Here is a 20453-nt window from a genome sequence, read left to right as displayed (position 1 = left end):
TGGTGCTTTGATTTAGTCAGACAGGGGACATCATTAGCCCAGTCCCCTGGATTTGTGAAGTGTCACTCAGGAGTAGCGCTGGCACACAGACGCACACATACGCGCAGCATGAGTTGGTGCACTGCAGTGTGAGATCCTGGGGGATAGCATGAGCTAGACTTGGTTTTTGCTAACTGATCCACAGCGCATGGCCCTGCATGTGTTACAGAGGACAGCGCTCACGCAGATGCACATACATGCACGCACAGTGGAGACCTCAAGGCACTCCTTAACGGCACACAGCCTAGTTTTCTCTATGGTGTAACGTATCCAACTGTTCCCTTCCTTTATTTCCTCTGACCTTCATTCCTCATTCCTTTCTCCTTCTGCACACCCACTCTCTTCAGGGCGCATCTGCCTGAATCCTGTCTGAATATATTTCTGTTCCATTAGTGTTTAGTGTGCCTCACTCTTAGTTGACCACCTGTCTCAGAGACCCCATCTTCCATCCTGTGTGCTCTTTAAAATCAACCATCCATCCCCTCCATCTTGCTCTCTCTTAAGATAGCTTAATTAAAAGACCCATTTTAAAGCTTTTTTTTTTTTTTAAATGTCAGTGCACACCATTTTTACCGGCAGGTGTCTTCATTTTACACACACACACACACACACACACACACACACACACACACACACACACACACACACACACACACACACACAGAAACCATTCACCCTGTGTTGCGTCTAATGGAGTGAGATACTTGGTAAAAACAGCACTCTTTCTCTGTGTAGGTCTTCATTAGCTTGAGCGCACAGGTGTGTTTTGTGTGGTAGTGGAAGTGATGTGAATAACCCAGCCATGTCCTCTCTCACCTCCCTTTCTCCCCCCTTTTTGCCACCTTGTGTAGATGTAGTCTGTTTCCTGTTTGGTGGTTGTTTTCATTCTTTTCTGTGGCTGTTCTTTCTTAGGGCCCATCACACTGACAATAGCTTTGAGGCAAAAAAAAACGAAAAAAAAAAACACACTGTCTCATTCATTTCAATTAGACCTTTGCTCTGGTGCAGCAGGGCCTTTTAGTGCCTATGGTGTAAAATCACAGGTTAGTGTAGCGAAGAATTGGACTCTACCATTATTTGCAGTGCAACATCATTTGGTATCTTGCTGCTCTCGCCAGACAACCGCTGTATTTGCAAGTTCACGTACCAGGTAGATAACTTTGTTGCATTGTGCTGCTAGGAAAAAAATATTACTCTCTTGATAACTTGCCATAAATGGACTCTCCAACCTCAGTAAAGTCCAAAACAGTCCACAGTCCACAGCAGAATAAACCAGGTTTACATATAGATTACACACAGTGATATTTTATCATCACTCAAACATCCTCTCAAAACCTGTTGTCTCATATAAACTAACAGTGATGTAATCATTAACTGTAAAAACATTTACACTGCATTAAGCATTTACTCTTAATGCAAAGAATGAAGGTCACAGTATAAGCTAGTCAAGAGTTGTTGCTTAAACAGCTGCAATAGACAATGACAGAGGGATGCAACTATGAGCTTAAATATACTAGTTTTGACATACACACAGCTCATCCTCCTCCATGACCATCGCATGTGATTTTATGGTCATGTATCTGTCTTCACTGTTCAAAATCTGAAGGTGATCAGGGATTCAGTAAAAGCGAAATGACAAAAACGTTCTCTGTGATTCTGGGTTTATACCAGCCACTGGGGGCCACTTCTCCTCATAACAGCTGGACTGTAAGTTAGGACAGACCTATAAAACTAACAGGAAGTCACTTCCTCGCTTCCATTTTGCCAACTGATCCAGGTATATGAACTGGCAATCTCCCTCTCCACAGCTCTCTAACCTTTAAGCTCCCAGTGTTTGGCACTGAGCCCCGCCCAGAGTTTCCCAGCCACTGCAGGAATTCAAATGCACTTCTCTAACCTCTAGGCTACAAACTCATAAATGCCTACCTCAACTACGTTTGACTGAGCAGTGTGGGAAAGGCACTGTGGTGGGAGGGGCTGGAGGGGGAATACGTTTAGGTTGACCCTGCCATAGAGTGGTGGAGAGTGCATGACCGAGGGTGCGCTGTGGGGGGGGGGCCCAGACAGCTGTTAGCCACACAGCAATGATGGATGACCGTGCACTCTGTCAGCTCCCTGTGCGGAGTTCATATTTGTGTCGGATCATAATTTTCCAGCCTCTGGCCATCATTAGGATATTTATGGTCACAGTGAGATGGTGGCTATTTTTCTGTAAAAACATAAATGTTTGGGCATATTACAAGCAGCACACGTGTGTGTGTGTGTGTGTGTGTGTGTGTGTGTGTGTAGAAACTCAGATGAAGCAGACACACACCATTCATCACTTCAGTCCTGTTACCTGGCTATATTTGCTCTGCTGTGTATGTGCGGCCATGTGTTTGTTTGTGTGTCTCTGTTTTGTCCCTGAGCTTTATTAGTGAACCCCTGACCTTCTCCCTGGTTTGAGAGTGGATCAATACAAACCATTTCCACTGAACGAGGGAGAGAGAGAGATGGAGAGAAGAGAGTTGCTAAGTAAGGGTGGACTGAGAGGAAGATGAATGCAAAAAAAAAGGAAAATTGAAGGATAAAGAGTGTAGTGAGAAAAGGGGGGAGACGAGAGTCATGTAGGTGAGCACAAGAACGGATGAACAAGTTGCAGGAGGTAAATAATAGCAGCCAGATCCAGAGAGAGAGGGAGAGAGAGGTGGAGGATGTGGGCGGGTGTAAAAATGAGAGAACAAGAGGGAGTCCAAGAGGAAGAGAGAGTTAGATGCCAAAGCAATACACAGAAGAGAGTAAAGGAATTTGAAGGATGGTGTTGAGGAGATGAGAGAGAGTGAGTGTGAAAATAACAGAGCGAGCCAAGGGAAAAGGGAGGGGATTGAGAAAGAAAGCACAAAAGAAGCAAGAAAATCAGCAGCTTTATAGAAGTTGTCCAGAATACAAACAAATTAGCAAGTTTTTTAAACCTTATCTTTAGTACTGCTATTTGCAGGCGATAAGGCTGAGCATGAGGCCTCTTTGACGTGCCTGCACTGGTTGCTGTAGAAATGTCTGTACTGTAGGTATGTGTAACTGTTCTCTAACTGATGTTGCATTTTGGAAAACAGGAAACCAAAACATCAAGGCTGCAGGCTAGATGAAGAGAGGAGATATGTCCTTTCACTGTTAGCACCATGAAAATGTCCAACAATGTCAGTCACGAGGAGTTTGATGTGGAGCCATGTTTTGTGCTGCAGTCATGGCTGGCTAACCGTCATTTGGACGAGACGACAATGTTATGTTGTGTTGTTAGTGATGACAGTTTGAATTTTGAGGAAAGAAAATGGTATGTAGAGAGGGTGAGAGAGAGAGCGAGAGAGAAAGAGAGAAAGGAAAAAAACCGGCCAAAGAGAGGGCTGCATGTCTTTTTACAGCCAGGGTGTGTTCGGAGGAGAGGCAGTGATTCACAGACAGAGAGAAGGGGAGGGCGAGAGTAAGAGTGATAGCCCCAGAAATCTTTTCACCGCCACAGCCAAGAACAGCGGGAGAAAAGGGCGGATGACAGAAAGAGGGGAGCGAGATAGAGGGAGGAGAGGAGAGCCTGATTGAACGCTGGCTGCTTCACATATAATATCGGCGTCCGTCACCTGGTCACCACACTGTCCTCCTCAGCAGCAAGCCCCTCTGTCATGTCAACGCTGTGTGTGTGTGTGCGTGCGCATACCTAGGAGTAGGTGCTATAATAATGAGGACTCAGGAACACAACAAACTCCTTTGGGGTGTCTTTATGAAATATCACTGGATTTAAAACGGCATACTCCGGTTTGAGAAAGTCAGGGACTCTCTTAGCTCAGGGGTCACTTTGCAGAATAAAGTTTTTTATTCGCTAAATTCATCACATTAAATAGTGGTTTCCAGCTGTTACGGCCACAGCAAACAAAACATTAAAGTAGTAAGCTTTTAAAGTGCACTTAGTTAGTCATAGAAAGTCATTGAAAAGTCAGGGAATTTAACACCAGGGCCGTGGTGGGACCCACGGTCACATTAGCCTCTGAAAGCTCTTTTTGAATCTCTTCAGCATACAACACAGCAGCTTTGGTTTTTGGGCTGATCAAGGCACTTTCTAATTGATCAGCATTGTCTAGCTATAAAGCCTGATCAATTTCCAATGTAAAGCATTTTGCTCTGGGCACACAAGCTGTCAAAAACAACCCTTCTCTCTTGTTAAAATGCTTGTGGAATTACAGAGCAACACAAACAAATTAATATAAGCCAGCAGTTTCAATTTCCCAGCAAGCTTTCTGCACAGAAAATGTAGAAAAAACTTTGGGAATACATTTTAAAAAAGGTGTCAAAGCTCTGAACTTTACAACAGATGAATCATCTAGAAAAATAGAAATGTTGGTGAAGGACCTAAAATCAGCTCATACTAAATATTTAAAGATGCAAATTGGGGCTGAAATAATGGGAAAGAAAGGAAAAAAGACTTAATGGGGACATTCCTTGTCCTCATTGGAAATGAGGCTCATATCTGACCTGAGGACTATTCAAAATGTCAAGTTGCTTTCTCTTGATCACCAGATGGATGGGGGAGGTTTTGAACTTTGTCACATACCAATTCATCAATCAATCGGAGAATCAATCATAGCAAAAAGTCAGTCATCTTTTGATGGTGCATAGACCAGCTGTTGTGTGGCCAGCAATGTCAAAGGTGAGATTTGATGCTAAACCTGAAATCAATACTGAAATGATCACTTGTTTGATTTTTTTTGTTTTTTTTTTTGTTTTGTTTTTTTTTGTTTTTGTAGCTTCATAGTTTAAAGTGCTTGTCGCTGTGGTATTGCTGCACTGACTTGCTGTGGCTGATGCTTTTTGCCTTGGTTTTTTCATAGACAGGTTTTTTCTTAGTACAGGCATTGAGCGTATTACTGAGTATTGAAAACTATTTAGTTCTGTTTAATCCAAACAAACAGATATTGCTGCTGCTGGAGCTGTAGGTTATCAGCCAGCTGTGAGTGTGTTTGTGTTTGGTCTAGTCGGGGTAGCTGCTGAGAGAAGCATGGTTATCAGACTAAGAAGCACCCTGGGGCGAGTCGCACTCTGGAGACTGGCTACAGCAGTATAGCAGATGCAAATGTTATAACTGATCCCTTTACATATGCCTAATAAGAAAACACTCTATTATACTGTGTCACTGAAGATCCTGTGTTCACCCTTAGAATTGATTTATGGTTTTGTTTTAAGGTCTGTAAGCCTGTAATATTTATTTGGCAAGATGAGACAAAAATGTAAAAAAATAAAATAAAAAAGTGATAATGGAATACCAGGCTTCATTGCTGCCATTAGTCATGTTACAACAAATATTCTGCATGTCATGAGCCCATAAAGAAAGCAGATTTTCATTACGTTGTTACAGAAAAGACAAAGTGGAATTGACTTCAAGGCGAGCTCCTAACCTTATTAAATCCATCATTATGAATATCATCTAATGAACGTAACTCACTTGTGGTCTTTGTAAAACACAGTCCTATTTCTGTGGACCTAATTTAAAAGGATGTGCCGGCAAATGCGTTTAAGTAATTAGACCTGATTAATTGAGCCAGAGTTGATGAGCGGAGTTAATTGACAGTCTAAATGAGCTGAGCTCAGACACACTGATTGGGCAGCTTGTCTTAAACGTTGTTTGTACTAATGGGTCATGTTTCGGTTGATATTTGATTTGATTTGAAATGAGGAATTTGATCATTCTCACACAGGATAGAGTTTTGATTTGCATCACATTGGGGTGTGTGTGTGTGTGTGTGTGTGTGTGTGTGTGTGTGTGTGTGTGTGTGTGTGTGTGTGTGTGTGTGAGTGCGAGAGAGTGCGAGAGCGCTTGTGTGTGAGCCAACAATATCACACCCGCACTGAGCTCAAGTGTCGCTCTCATCCCATTATTAAGGGACAATAGAAAACCTTTTGGAAAAGACCCCATGCAGACTGTGTGTGAGCTGCTTAATTCTCTCTTTTTTCTGACCTTTCTCTCTCCCTCTCACTCTCTGAGGAGTGTTTAGCTCAACAAATCCCCATCTCTAGCACCACTCTAATGATACTAATTGTCAGTGTAATTATGTATTGATCCGTACTGTGTGTGGGTGTTGTGTTGCATACATCATTATCAGGAGTAATCAGAAAATGTGGGGCAGGGGTTGCGCCTGTGTTGCTCATACTAATAGTCTTGGTGTGTTTGTTTGCTTACAGTGTCCTTTTTAAATGCTCACATCTGCCTCCAGCTTTACAGTTTATACTATAACTTTATACTTCATCACTGGTTTGCTTTCATAATCATACATGTGTTTTTCTGTGTTTTGTGCTTGTATAAAACACAGAAAAAACTTTATTTATTATAGCTGGGTTTATATGCAGATGCAAAATGACTTTACAAATAGTTTTGCTTTAAGACTTAAAGAATTATATTACTTGAACTTGAACATTTGGTCAAATGAATCATATACTGACGAGCTGGTACTTGATACATCTTGGATTCAGTTACAGGTAACATTTCTTAGAATATCTTTTGCTGTTTGAAACCTTTAAATCTGCTGACCCCGCTTTCCTCTTCTGGTCACTGAGCTGCTCCAACCAAGCAGTTGGAGGTTAAGTACTTTGCTTAAGGGCAGCTGTGGTGGTTGATGATGGAGGGGGAAAGTGCGTTACTCATTCACTTTCCCCACCCGCATTTCCCAGCTGCTGAACTGGTGATCTTCTGAACGCAACCACTCCGCTTGTTTCCAACAGCGTTGTAATGTAAGCTCACAAGCTTACATTGGCAAATATTCATTTTCAAGGGACTCTATGTCTTTGTGCACGTTTACGATCGTATTTCCTCTTGTACAGACTCCATACATTGTGTATTACTTCTCCTCTGTATCTCCCATTCAGTTGAATAGCGGTCTGAACATGCGGTGATAGCTTTTGGAAGCAGCTCTCTGAAAAGGTGCCAACTCCTTGAGGTTTCACTGTCTGCCTGGAGTGCACTCAACATAGAAATTACTACCCTGCAACCCATGAATATGGAATTGTTGCAGTCATCTCTTTTTCTAAATTATTGATCAGTGAGGATCAAATAACGTATTCTAGAAAACAATTTGGACAAAAATAAATTCTTTCCTGCAACATTTATTTCTCTTATACACCTCTAGACCTGAGTTTTAAATCATCAGCCTGTATAAACATTTTTGGTCGGACAATCAAACGCACTCTGTCTCTGGAGCCATAGGCATCATAGATGACGTCAGTGATGAATCTTATGATATGTTTACATGTTGTTAAGCTAAACACAGGTTATTTCAGAGGCAAATGAGTGGGTCTGTGTGTGGATTTGTTCTTGCACATGAACAACATACTTTGAACATGTCATGCACAGCATTATCGTAATGTGAGGTTGCCTTGGGAATTGTGGTGTTTATAGGCTCAGAACAGTGAGTTGTTTTTTTTTTTAAAGTTAAATGAAAGCAAATCATCATCAAATTGATAGAAAAATATAAAACTCACACTCATGCCCTCTGAAGATTTAAAATAGTAATTCAATGCAAAATTAAAATTGTATGTTTGGTGACTGAATTACCATCATAAGATGAATAATTAATTTAAGTGAAACATGAATTGCTTCTCGACTGTGTGTGCTGAATGGATCCCTAACAAAATCCCTAAAATAGTTTTCATATAAACAGGTTTAAGGGATACAAAACAAATACTACAATAACCAGAGGGCCTTCATCCAATATATGTAAGAATATTTGTTTTGGTATGAGAATCACCCGTTTAAATAGCCTAGTAATATCATTCCAGGATCATAGATAATACATAAAATAAAAAAAGATAAATATTGATATACATACGTGTAGTTTGTTTGTGGTATCTTTCTTATGTGTGTTAGTTGCCAGTTTCCAACAGTTGTGTGATACACTGAAGAGCTGTCAGAGTAAACAAGCATCTTGAAATCTGTAATTCACTTTGTGTGTGTGTGTGTGTGTCTGTGTGTCTGCCATACATTATTTCTCTCCCCTTTGCTTCTAACAAAATAATACTATATGAGAGAAGGACCTATATACTTCTGGGGCAGTCATGTTGACTGACTTTGATCAGCTTGACTCACATCCAGACTTTGCATTATGAAGGTGTAACTATGGAAACCATCAGATGCTAGGTTGCTCCTCTGCTTTCTATATCAGCACAGGAGTGTATGCATGAATGCCTGACAGTGCACACACACACAAGCTCTGCTTGTTTTTATTCTTCTTGAGGAGACTCCAGCAATGTCTCCATGAGTTCAAGGCCCACACTGAGATTTCTGGGTAATTTATGAGCTGCCCTCTCCCAGAATCCCCAACTCTGCTTGGAGCCAGGCACACGCCATGTAAAAGGCACCTGCATCTGCCAACATAATCTTAGGGGTGTGTGTGTGTGTGTGTGTGTGTGTGTGTGTGTGTGTGTGTGTGTGTGTGTGTGTGTGTGTGTGTGTGTGAAAACCTTTATCATCTGAAAACAAGGTGGAGGGCTGTAGGGGAACAGCTCCTGTGGTTGATATCATCAAGTTTTTAGTTCTCTTTCCCACTGTCCAGTTCTCTTTTCACTTCTATCCTGTCCTCTCTCAAACAGTCATAAAACACACACACACACCCTGACTCACAAAGAAACAGGACATTTTGTGCACATATGTCTACATTAACAGCAAAACATCACATGTTGAATTTAAAACTGTAGGAAATGTGTGTTTCTGGTGATGTAATGTTTTTCTGGTGGTTCGATGAGGAGAGACTTGTCTTTTTTGCTCTTTCTCTGACTCACACACAGACTCACAAACACACACTCACTCTCTTCTGTCCTCTTCTCTCCTTTCCTGTCCTCCCATAGTAAAAAAAAAATATTTTGTCTAGTTTTTTTGTTTACAAACATGTTTTTATTCAGAAACATAGCGTCTGTTAATGCAACATGTTGCTCAATCCATTCGCATCTTACTGAATGAATGAGTGTTTCTGTGTTTGCCATACATGTTTTCCTTCCACCGTAATAGCCGTAATTTAGAGCAGTGTATTCAATCAACAACACCATGTATGTTCCCATACATAAGCCCATATTGTACTCTGCTGTTTCCACATGTTTGACTGAATGGAGGTGACTGCTGACGAGCTCCACTTGAGGTCGGCGTAATGTGTGCCCACACATATTTTCCTGACGTAATATGTTAAAGAAATAGCCATCACAGGGGAATGATTATTTCAGCATTTCCTTCGTTGTGGGCCAGGCAGCGTACATCTGTAATCAGTCAGTGTTATTGTGGGTTGAGTTGTGTGCACACGCGTGTTAAGTGCCATATGAATGGCTATATTTCATCACATTGCAGCGTGAAGTGGGTGAAGCAGCTCCACCCATGGGGAACCACAACAGTTGTGGCTGTTTGCCAGTGTCGCACGTGGCCTGTAGCTGTTTCTTGGGACCACTCTGTGTGTGTGTGTGTGTGTGTGTGTGTGTGTGTGTGTGTGTGTGTGTACAATCCTCATATATTGTATCAGCAGTATCTATGTCCCATATTTCTCTGTGACCTTGAAGATCAGCTGACAGCTCGCATGTACAGTATATACACACCATAAATATAATGGTTCACTCTCAGTCTGTGTATTAACCCTTTCATGGCCTAAAAGCGATTCATCGATCAATTGATTACTTGTTTCAGTAATTGACTTTTTTTTTCCAAAGCAAAAAATTATAAAACCTCATTGGTTCCTCCTTCTTGCAAGTGAATGGTTTTGATCTTATATGATGGTGATCTGGAGAGATTTGGGTGTCGGACAAAACAAGATGTTTTAAGCACGAGCATGTTTTGCTCTTTTCTGACATTGTAGAAGTGATTAAACTTCTATAATGTTTTTAATATATACGTTATATATTATTAATATATATATCAATAATAAAAATAATACATTGTTGCAGCTTCCACAGCAATACACACATTTATAATCATGTTTTTGTGTCTACTTCTTTTTGAAATAATAGATCAGAGTGGAAAAGGCCATGTGCCTATGAACTGCAAATCCACAGCTCCATTCAGCGTGCGCCACATGCATCCTGTGAAAATCAAAACAAGAAACCTCCTCTTCTGCATTTGTAAGACCCTGCTGCCAAAGTCAGCGGAAGGTTGTTGGCTTAACTCTTTCATCCCCGGAGGAACTCTGCGTCTTTGAAAACACTGCAGAACGTTAAATACCGTCTCCAGCCAATAGCCCTGCAGAGACCACAGAGAGGAATATTCTTTCCATACTGAATATCAGCTCTAATTCACATGGGAATCTTTTAGTGCCTTAAATTGCAGAACCCACATCAGAATGTAGCCTCCATTAAAATGCTTTCCAACCTCAAGGGAAACGCCTTTTATTCCATGCTGATCTGTGCTGTTTAAACCCTCCAGACCTGCAGGAATGCTATAGCACCTTTACCCTCCAGTGCCCCAGAGAGACCTACATAGGCTACTGTGTGTGTGTGTTAGTGTGTGCATTGTGTGTGTGTGTGTGTAGTGGTAGTGTTGTGAGTTAACCCTTATGGACTCTAGGGGCTACTGTATACAGCAATTTCGACAGTTAGTCTCCTCCATAGAAGATGGATTAACCCTTTTAACTTGTTTCCCTTAGGCTCTGACGTCATGCGTCATGATTGCTTGTGTGTGTGTGTGTGTGTGTGTGTGTGTGTGTGTGTGTGTGTCTGAGGCCGACTCTAATCCAGATTGATGGATTTCTTTCCCATGACTATATGGTTTGAAATTGTTGCCCCTAGTTGTATGTCATATGAAGACATTGGGAATTGTTTTGTTGCTTGTAGCAAAATCTGTGTGTACACACAGAAATTAGACAGGAAGCTTTGACTGAATGTGTGTCTTTGTGTGTGTACGTGCACACAGGTTTACAAGTCTGTACATGTGTGGTTGTGAGACTGTGTTGTCTGTCAGTCGCCTTTGTTCCGAGGGAAGAAATTGCCCCCCAGCCATTAGCGGTTACAAAAGAAAGTTGTTTCAGGTAATGGCTGTGTGTGTTCCTGTCTCTCACTTTCCTTAACACACTTTCACATACACAGCCATACATTCAGGGGCTTTCATTCTTTCTCCCCCTCCCCTCTTTTCTTTCACCATGTGACATCACCGCACAGAGCAAACAAACAGGGGCAAGCTCCAGTTGACAGCCCACACACACACACACACACACACACACACACACTTCTACACTCTCTGGAGAACCTCACGGAGGTCCAGAGGTGTGTGTGTGAGAGACGGACGGAGAGAGTCATGACTGAGTGAGAGATGGCGGCGGAGGGAGAGTAGCTGAGGAAGGATGGATGAAGAGTGCGATGCAGAGTGATTAGGCACGAAGGGATGAATAGACAGAGGTAGAAAGAGACAGGGAGGGGATATTGATGTTTGCTCAGTTACTGTAGCAGCTGGAGGGAGATGTAGAAAAAGAGTGAGAAAGTAGAAGAAGGCAGAATAACGGGTTATTGACGTGTGCTGAGCTGCAGGCAATTTAGGCAGATCGGGAGGGAGAGAGAGCGAGGGAGGGGATGTTATCTTTTCTCCTGTGTGGATCAATCAGATGATGTAGTGATAAGACTGTGGATTACACCACCATTTACACACTCCCCAAGTCTGTGTGTGTGTGTGTGTGTGTGTGTGTGTGTGTGTGTGTGTGTGTGTGTGTGTGTGTGTGTGTGTGTGTGTGTGTGTCGCCGCTAACTCACACATGTGTTTTTTGACTCTGGTTAACACACACTGACGCCCATTCAGTTCCACACTTTAGCAGTCAGTCAGCAATCTCGAGTCTGACACACACACACACACACACACACACACACACACACACACACACACACACACACACACACACACACACACACACAGACTGCTTGCACATTTGGTCTCTGTCAAAATCAGTAGTGCCAAAACAGCATTCAAAAAGTACATTTTCTGATTAACACAATAGACTTTTATATCATTGAACCTTGGGTGAGCAGCTGTTACTGTCATTAGCTATTAAGCTAATATAAAGTTTGATTATTTTTGGTTAATTGATAAATTCATTGCAATGGTATAAAATCTTCACACTTGAAATGCTGGAAAACATAAATATTTGGTGTTTGTGTGACTTAAAAAGTCAATTTTCAAAATCATTGTCAATGAATTTTCTGTTCATCACTGAACTGGTTAATCAGCTAATTATTTCAGCACCAATCAAAACATAGTGAGACTAGATTCACCGTGAAAATGTGTCCAAAAGTACAAAGTGTGTTAGTTTAACAAACTATTCATTGTCTGTGGCACTTTAACCCTACTTCACAAGCAACTGATTATACTCTGTGTGTGTGTGTGTGTGTGTGTGTGTGTGTGTGTGTGTGTGTGTGTGTGTGTGTGTGTGGTGACTGGTTAAGGCATCATATGGGTCAGTGGATTGCTCGGGGTGATAAGCCCCTCGTGACACTGGAATGCTCCAGATATTGTCACATGGTCACCAGCATTACTGCCATGTCACCACCGCGACTGAACACTTTACAATATGCTGTGGGCTTTGCATGGTGGGACTCTGGGAGAAAGACGGGAGTATTTATGAATCACCCATGTTTGAATAGCATTCTTAACATGTTGGATAAAAGTGTTAAAGTGAGATGATGCACCTAAAGTCCTCTATGCACTCCCACTGTGATATGGAAACAAGTAACACCAGGACTTTCAGACAGTTCTGCTGCTTCTGAGATTTGTTTAGAGGGGTGTACTCTGATGGTTTGGGCCCAGAGCCTTTCAGCTACAACTTCCTCTGTGTTGAATAGAAATAAGGCTGCAAAATACAAAAAGGACATTTTTTGTAGATGTCAATATAGATTGTCACCCTAGAATGAAAATCTTCATTCATCCTGTAAGACTCCTCCACTGCAGAAAAACACAAAACCCATCACCTAACCCATAGAAAGAACCTGTCAAAACTCACATTTGTGAGTTATGTGTTACTAACATATGGAATTACTACAATAAAATAAGAATTTAATTTTGTACAATTTTATGCTTTTTCAGGCCTCATGTCTGATTGTTGTTGTTGTTTCTGCCTTCCTCCAGCCGCTGCAGATAGACGATAACTTCTGCGGCCAGGATTTCAACCAGCCACTCGGGGGCACCAGCACCATCGAGGGCACCCCCCTCTTCATCGACAAAGACGATGGGATGACCTCAGTGGCGGCATACGACTACCGCGGCAACACCGTGGCTTTTGTCGGCACACGCAATGGCAAACTTAAGAAGGTAAGAACGATTTATTTATATCGATAAGTTTTCTGTCCTTTTCCATATAAATTGAGTGAGTTGTTGGTTGTCGTTGTTGATGTGGAGCATTGTAATTTCGTGTATTCGTGGACGTATGAAAAAAGGATATAACTCATTGAGTTTTTTCTTTTTTTAATAGCGAGTAGCTTTTTAGCCAGTGGTAGCTGTCAGTGTCATCGCTCTGTGAATCCGGGCGCTTGCAGCTTTATAATCAGGCATTTGTACCCAGCACTTTGCAGGCACCTTTTCCACTAAGATTAAATGCAGTCATGACAAAATTTCTCACAAGTGGCCATCTCCAACAGGACATTCAAGTGGCTCTTTAAGACCTGATCGTTTAACACGCAGTTTAAAGCTCTGCGTCTGTGGCTACGCCCCCATCGATCGTCATGTTAGTCACGTCACACATTAAATGTTACTGCAGTGTCCCAACACCACGCTCAGCCTCGCCTCTAATTTTAAGAGCTTGCCTTCAATCAATCTAACAGCTATGACTGGTAAATGGCTTTTCTGTTCTGGTCAGCTGTGCAGCACTGACTAATTCAGGTGGAGCGACGGAGACAGAGGCGAGGACAGAGGGATAAAGTGATGATGGATTGAGGGTGTCTGACTTTTAGTTAAACTCCATTTAATGTAAATGCAATTTAGGAGTTAGTTTTATTTTGAAATGCTGTCTTCGCCACAGCATATCGGTAGTCTTGGGTTCAGTGTGAACATCAGGTATCAGGTTTGACCAGTGATGTCGTTAATGTTGACCCTTGTGTGGAATCTGAAAGCTACTGGATGAAACCATGTTAACCCTTTAAAACCGAGTGTGTCGTCGGCGACACATTAGCGCAGACACACTTTGGATTGCCGTAACTCTGTCACGGTTTGAGCAATCGGAAAATTCCGACGGTTTCTGAAAACTAAGACCTTGCGCTTTAGGCATATAGGTGTCATTACGGTAATTTCACCAGGCAGACATTTCAAGGCTCCGGTGTTAAAGGGTTAACTGCACATTCATGAAACAGACCGATAGTCCTGTGTAGTTGATGCAGCTGATTCTTATATGATCTTTGTCTTTGGGATTGTATGTCAGATGTACACTCTTAAAACACGTCATAATTACAATTCTAGCTATGTAATGTGCTTTATGTAGCATCCGTTTGTGTGTCACATCTTTGTATGTTTGTGTGTATCCAGTCTATGGAGGACGGAGCTCTCGGGGTAAATGGTAGCTCATTAGAATTCACCCTGTTTCCCTCCGCACTGCTCAAGACCTGTCATCCATTCAATATTATGAATGTATAATCAGCCTGTGTGTTTGTGTGCTTTTAATGTGTGTTTGTGTATGCACGCAGTGTTTGTGTGTTTGTCACTCACAGTACGCATAATAATGTGTGCAATTGTGATGGCATAGATTTGTGTGTACTTGCGTGTGTGTTTATGAGGAAGCGAGAGACAACAGACAATACAGTGTTGACTAAGATTCAGCGCGCTGCATTTGTCAAAGTGACACCCATTCACTTAGCTTGGCAACAGTTCCTTTATTTATTTAGCTGTTCTCACGTGTCCTTTCTTCTGCGCTGCTTTGCACTCCGGTTGAGGTGTGTGTGTGTAGAACATCACCTGGGAAAGCAGTGGTACACTAGGTTGTTGAGGTATGTTGTTTTTATGTGTGTGTGTGTGTGTGTGTGTTTGCATATCTGTGTGTGTGTGTGTAACAACAGAGCCAAAGAGCCTGCAGTTCTTTTGGCTGCCTAGTGTTTCAGACAGAAAACCCTACAACAACAAGTAATCCGATCTTGGAAAATATTCAATTTGCATAGAAGGAACAATATCTAAAACCTGGCATTTGTGCAACACACACATTTCCGCAGAGAGTGTCCCACCATTAAGAAAAACTCCATGAAAATTTTTACACTGAGAGAGAAAGAGATAGAGAAATAAGGCAAAGTGATAAAGAGACAGATGAAGAAAAACGGAAAAAAAGCAACTGACTTGGAAACGTGATAACAGATTCTTCCTCTGTGATTCGGCAGTCACTTAATCCTCGTCTGGTCTGTGCGATTTCATGGGTCAGTATCTTTATAAGTGATTTTATTTGAGTACTTTTCATCTCACCAGTGAAATAAGATGACTGAGTCTTCTTCGTGAGTGTGTTTTTAGTTTTTGACAGCTTGGTGGGAGTGTTTGCAGACCATGATGTAGTGACGCAGCGTGTTCCCTTTCTTACACTTTCCTCTGGAGAGCACTAGTGTTGAATGCTGTTTGTATAGCCGTGCCTGAGGGTGTGGAAGGGAGAGAGGGGTAGAAACTGGAAGAATATTGGTAGGATGGATGAATGTGATTCAAGGGGGCAGTTTTGTGGTGTGTTTTTCAGTTGCACTTACAGAGAAAAGAGAAGGAAGGATTGACAGAATTGGAAAAAAAACAAAACAAGAAATGATGGCAGCAATGAGTGCCAACCGGATCCTTTCTTTATTAGAGTGCTGGTACATGTTTCTGCTGTAAGTAACATGACTTTACCTGAAACATCTTTTCATTTGACATTTGGCTAAACTTGATGTGCTCTGATATCTTGTGTCTTGAGTCTATTTTTAATGCTCAAGGTTGTCCCGAGCAACAAGATGGTTGCATAAACAACACGTTTAATGCACTAATGAAGTCCCTCTCTTCTCAGTTGGACACACACACACACACACACACACACACACACACAGGGGAAGCTTTTACTAATGAGTCCTGGTTTGATAGGAGAGATATACAGAGGGAGGAAGGAAGATAGATGGAAAGATGAAGCAGATAGAGAAAAAAGCAAGAAGAAGCAGAGGAGAGAAGGAAGTGATGAAGAGAGGTGACATCCACTGGTGTGATTAACTAATTCCAGCGGTCATCTGGATACTGCTGCGGTCAAGGACACAGCCGCGAACCGGCCCTCTGCTGCACTTAATATCTAAGGATTAAACGCCTCCATTCCCTTTTACTGCGTCATCATCTCTGGCCGCTTGGCTCGACTTGTCATTGGTCACCACCTGTCTCTGTTCACCTGTCAGCTTTACATACTGGATCACATCTCACTCTCTCCTTTCTCCATTTTCTATCTTTCCATCTAAAGAAACCCCGTAACTAAGCCACCTCTGTCTGTGTAGCGAAGCAGTCAGCAGATGGACATTCAAGTGAAACTGGGGAGATTTGGCCGATTCTCCTGGCCACTTCTGCACTTCAAGGCACTGTTGAGCATTGACAATGAAAGGGCATTCACCATGACACACATACACGCACGCTTGCACACACATTCACAATCTCAATAGGTGGTCTGAGGACATCAGACAAAAGAGAGGATCCCAGTCAATAATTCAATACCTATTGTAAGTGCTTGTTTTTGACACTGCACACACATTTACACACAAGCACTAGGATATCTCAGCTGCACCCTCCATCGGGGGCCGATTCGGGCCATCTGCTGTGTGTATGGGGCCAGTGTGCCAGGTGGTAGGAGCCCCCAGTGCCCGCTGTTCGCCCATTGTGGCCATGCCAGGCTCAGGTGGGTGTGCTGAGTGTGGCGAGGAGGTACTGCCCAGTGTCCATTCACCTGATCAGGACATCAATGAAGCAAACTTCACAGCACAGGCAGCTAGATATAATACAAAACTGGTTTTAATGGTAGTGTAGCAGAAACAAAACATACTAGATATAATTTATATTGAAAAGAAGTTTGTGATTGCAGCATAAATGTCCTTGAAAATGTAATTCGTGATGTTGAGGTAAGCCTGATGGTTAGTGTTAATATCTCATTTCCCTTGGGGTCCTTGAGTAAGAGCATGAACCAGAATCAGTTCTCTCATAGTGAACGATGAGAGGATGACGGCATCAGTAAAGCAGCAACAATCTAAACATTAAGTCTCCGATGGAATTTGACATGTTGTAACTGCTCTACGCACGACAGGCCCCATGAAGCCACAGCTGGTTTTTATGAATGTGTGCTTTTGACATTCGAGTCTGGGAGTTTTGTCTCTTAGTCGGATTTGATCAAAAGCTGAAGGCAACCATTATTTAAGGTGATAGAAAATTATCATAAGACTCCAGTTTGGCCTGGGGATTGGTGTGCGAGGCTGCCATCGCACAGGAAAGGTGTTGTAGTGTTGCAGAGAAAAGCGCATGTGGCCATTCAATTACTTTAAATCCATTAAGCCATTAAAGCTGTGATCACATGTCTTCTCTGTAAAGGCTGTGCTGTGAAACACACATAGGACGTGGTGAGTTCAGAGACCAACAGCTGCTTCTGTCTTCACACATCTTTTGACAGAATATTTTGAAACTCTAAAATACAATTTAAAAATTGATTGTAAAGAGCAAAAGCATTTAAATGCTAACTTCTAACCCCAGTGTTTGTTATATTATGTGTAAGTTGCAGGAAAATGTTTTATCTTAAAGTTGGTTTCAAATCATATCAGAATGGTCTGAGTATATTTTCTAAGACAGACTGAATGTGAACCAACTATAGATACATTTAATGATGAAAACTGCTCTTATGTTTTTGAGGAATATTTGATGTCATCTTCTACATAGATTGTGCTTCAATAGTAACAGCAGTTGTCACTGAGTTTCCAGGGGTTAATAACAAGTGACAGTTTGTTTGAATGTATATATTGCTGTGTGGAGTCACTGATGTATTCCACTGGGACTGTCGGTGTCACCATCAGGAGACTGTGTCACGGCCTAATTGACTGATGATTATTATTCCACTGGTGCATAATGCTGTCCTGTCAAACTCCCGCGTGTGTGTGTGTGTGTTTGTGGTTTACATTTAAATGTGTGTGTCCACCTCCCTGTCTTTACAGGCAGGACCTCCACCCAGGAACAAATACACACACTGTTGAAACACACCAGTAACATTCGACCAGTGAGTGTAGTCGCTGAGGAGCAATGAGAGAAGATTGTGGTGTTGACTTTCTCTCGCTCTCTGTATCTGTGTTGTGCTCAAGAAGCTACAAATGTGAAAATCATAATCAGAAAATATGGCGTGGTGACTTTGTTCTGTCTGTGTGTGTGTGTGTGTGTGTGTGTGTGTGTGTGTGTGTGTGTGTGTGTCATCATTTGGCTCAGCCAGCTGAGCCACGAGTTGTTTGGCCTGGGCAGCAGCACAGAGGCTGGCTTTATGCTGGCGTTTGGTAGCCCTCGGTCATTAGTTCACACAACTGCATGCGGTCTCTCTCCCTCTTTCTCTCACACTCACACTCTCACACACACACACACACACACACGCACACACACACACACAGAAAGAAAGAGAGAGAGAGGGAGAGAGAAAGTGCTATGAGCAAGAGACGGGGGAAATGGAGATGTAAAGAATGATGAAAGGGATCAGATACGGTAGTAGGAATAGAAGCTAAGACTGAGTGCTCAAGACAAAACAGATAATTTACACTTTGCATTTAATTCCACTTAATTTAGATCTTACCCAGACCCTCATCACTCATCCAATCTTATCAGGACGTTCCCAAATTAACAGCAAAATCTGCCGTTCCCTGCAGTGGTTTCTTCTCCATCCTGACAGCACAGCTTTTTCTGATTACATACAGCCCAGTTAATCCATAATGTGAGTGTGACGATCCAAGTATATACAGTATATCTTTCCCACCTCACTCTCTTAGCTTGCAACCTAGCATGAAATCAACTCAATCAAATGAACTATCTGGCCGGTGAGTCTCTGTAGCTGTTCGCACAGTGTTTTCCTACCCAGGGTGATGACAGTGCTCAGTGTTACCACAGCTTGACTAAAGGTGGCTGGGAGTCCATGTGTGCATCTGTATGGGAAACTGCATATTTGACAGGTTTTGAGAATGAGAGCGTCTCCGTATGCGTGTGCATGCATGCGTCCTACTGAAGCATGTGGATATCAATTATCTCTCGTCCTTGCCAGCCTGAGTCTCTCTCCCATCTGTTGGCACGTCCTCTCGTGCAGCTACACTCAACCTAACAAAGCACACAACATCTCCCTGTGGACGTGCTCACACACACACGCACAAAGGCACACTCAATCCTTGGTGGGTGTCAATGCAGGATTTCTCACAGCAAATATAAGATGCATGTGCGACTTCAGGCCGGGGGTGCTGCCACCTTATTAATGTGTGAGCAACAGCTATAGATTCTTAGATATTATAAGGTTAAACAATGTCTAAAAGGCATCCATAACTCTCATTCTAACTAAAATAGCCGCTGTAAAACCACAGTTATGAATTAGTAAAAGGAATCATCCATTGCTTCATGTCGCCTCTCTGCTTTTGTTCTCCCTCTCATTTTCTGTTTCATCTGCTGCTCACATATTCTCTTTCCGCTCTGTCTTTCTGTCTCCGTCTGTGATCAAAGATTCCTCTCCCTGATAATGGTTGAGCGCTGTGTGTGTGTGGGTATGTTGAGAAGAGATGTGATGTAGTCATGGCTATTTTTCTCTAATCATTTTCTCTCATTAAAGAGAAGGGCAGAGCACATGCACGCGCGCGCGCGCACACACACACACACACACACACACACACACACACACACACACACACACACAGAGTGAAGATATTGAAATGTACATACATACATTTGGATAACCTTGCATACACACACACACACACACACACACTCACACACTCTCTCACACACACACACACTTTCACATCTTAGAAAATGGGTTGTAGCACTTATGTTGTAAGGTTAGACAGTAATGAGGGGTCTTTTTTTTTTTTTTTTAAAGAGGTTTAATGCCACCCCATCTTCTACACACACACACTTGTGAATCCACCCACACATACTGATTAAACGGGTGTCTCTAGCTCCACACCTTTATCCTACAAGAGCCTCATCTGCCATAATGATCCATATTTCCTAGTTAGTTGATTGTCCTCTTCACCGAATCTTAACAAATATCTCGTCTTAATCTCAGTGCCAACTATTACCCAGTAATTTTGCCAGTGCAGCACTAAATCAAATCAAAGCAGATCTTGGTTAAGGCACAGGATAAGTTACAGTAGGCTCCTGTGTTAGCTAATGCCATTGATGAGAACAGTTCGGTCCTTGATAATCTCAGTGTTAATGCACTTTAGCCTGCTCCAGCAGTGTGTGACTGCACTGCACGGCACTCCTT

General features: G+C 42.3%; 1 protein-coding gene across 5 annotated transcripts in view; it reads left to right on the top strand.

The window, feature by feature from the left end:
* Nucleotides 1-20453, top strand: part of plxna1b (plexin A1b) — a 187373-nt gene that overhangs the window by 37054 nt on the left and 129866 nt on the right. For all 5 annotated transcript variants that reach the window (XM_071493107.1, XM_071493105.1, XM_071493106.1 and 2 more), the window contains exon 3: nucleotides 13133-13315. In XM_071493107.1, coding sequence (XP_071349208.1) covers nucleotides 13133-13315 — 183 coding nt within the window. The remainder of the gene's footprint in view (nucleotides 1-13132; nucleotides 13316-20453) is intronic.

This window comes from Trachinotus anak, unplaced genomic scaffold (assembly GCF_046630095.1).
Source record: "Trachinotus anak isolate AG129_WGS33_773 ecotype Australia unplaced genomic scaffold, CSIRO_AGI_Tana_v1 ptg000013l, whole genome shotgun sequence".
NCBI lineage: Eukaryota > Metazoa > Chordata > Actinopteri > Carangiformes > Carangidae > Trachinotus > Trachinotus anak.
This window is presented reverse-complemented; position numbering and strand designations above follow the sequence as displayed.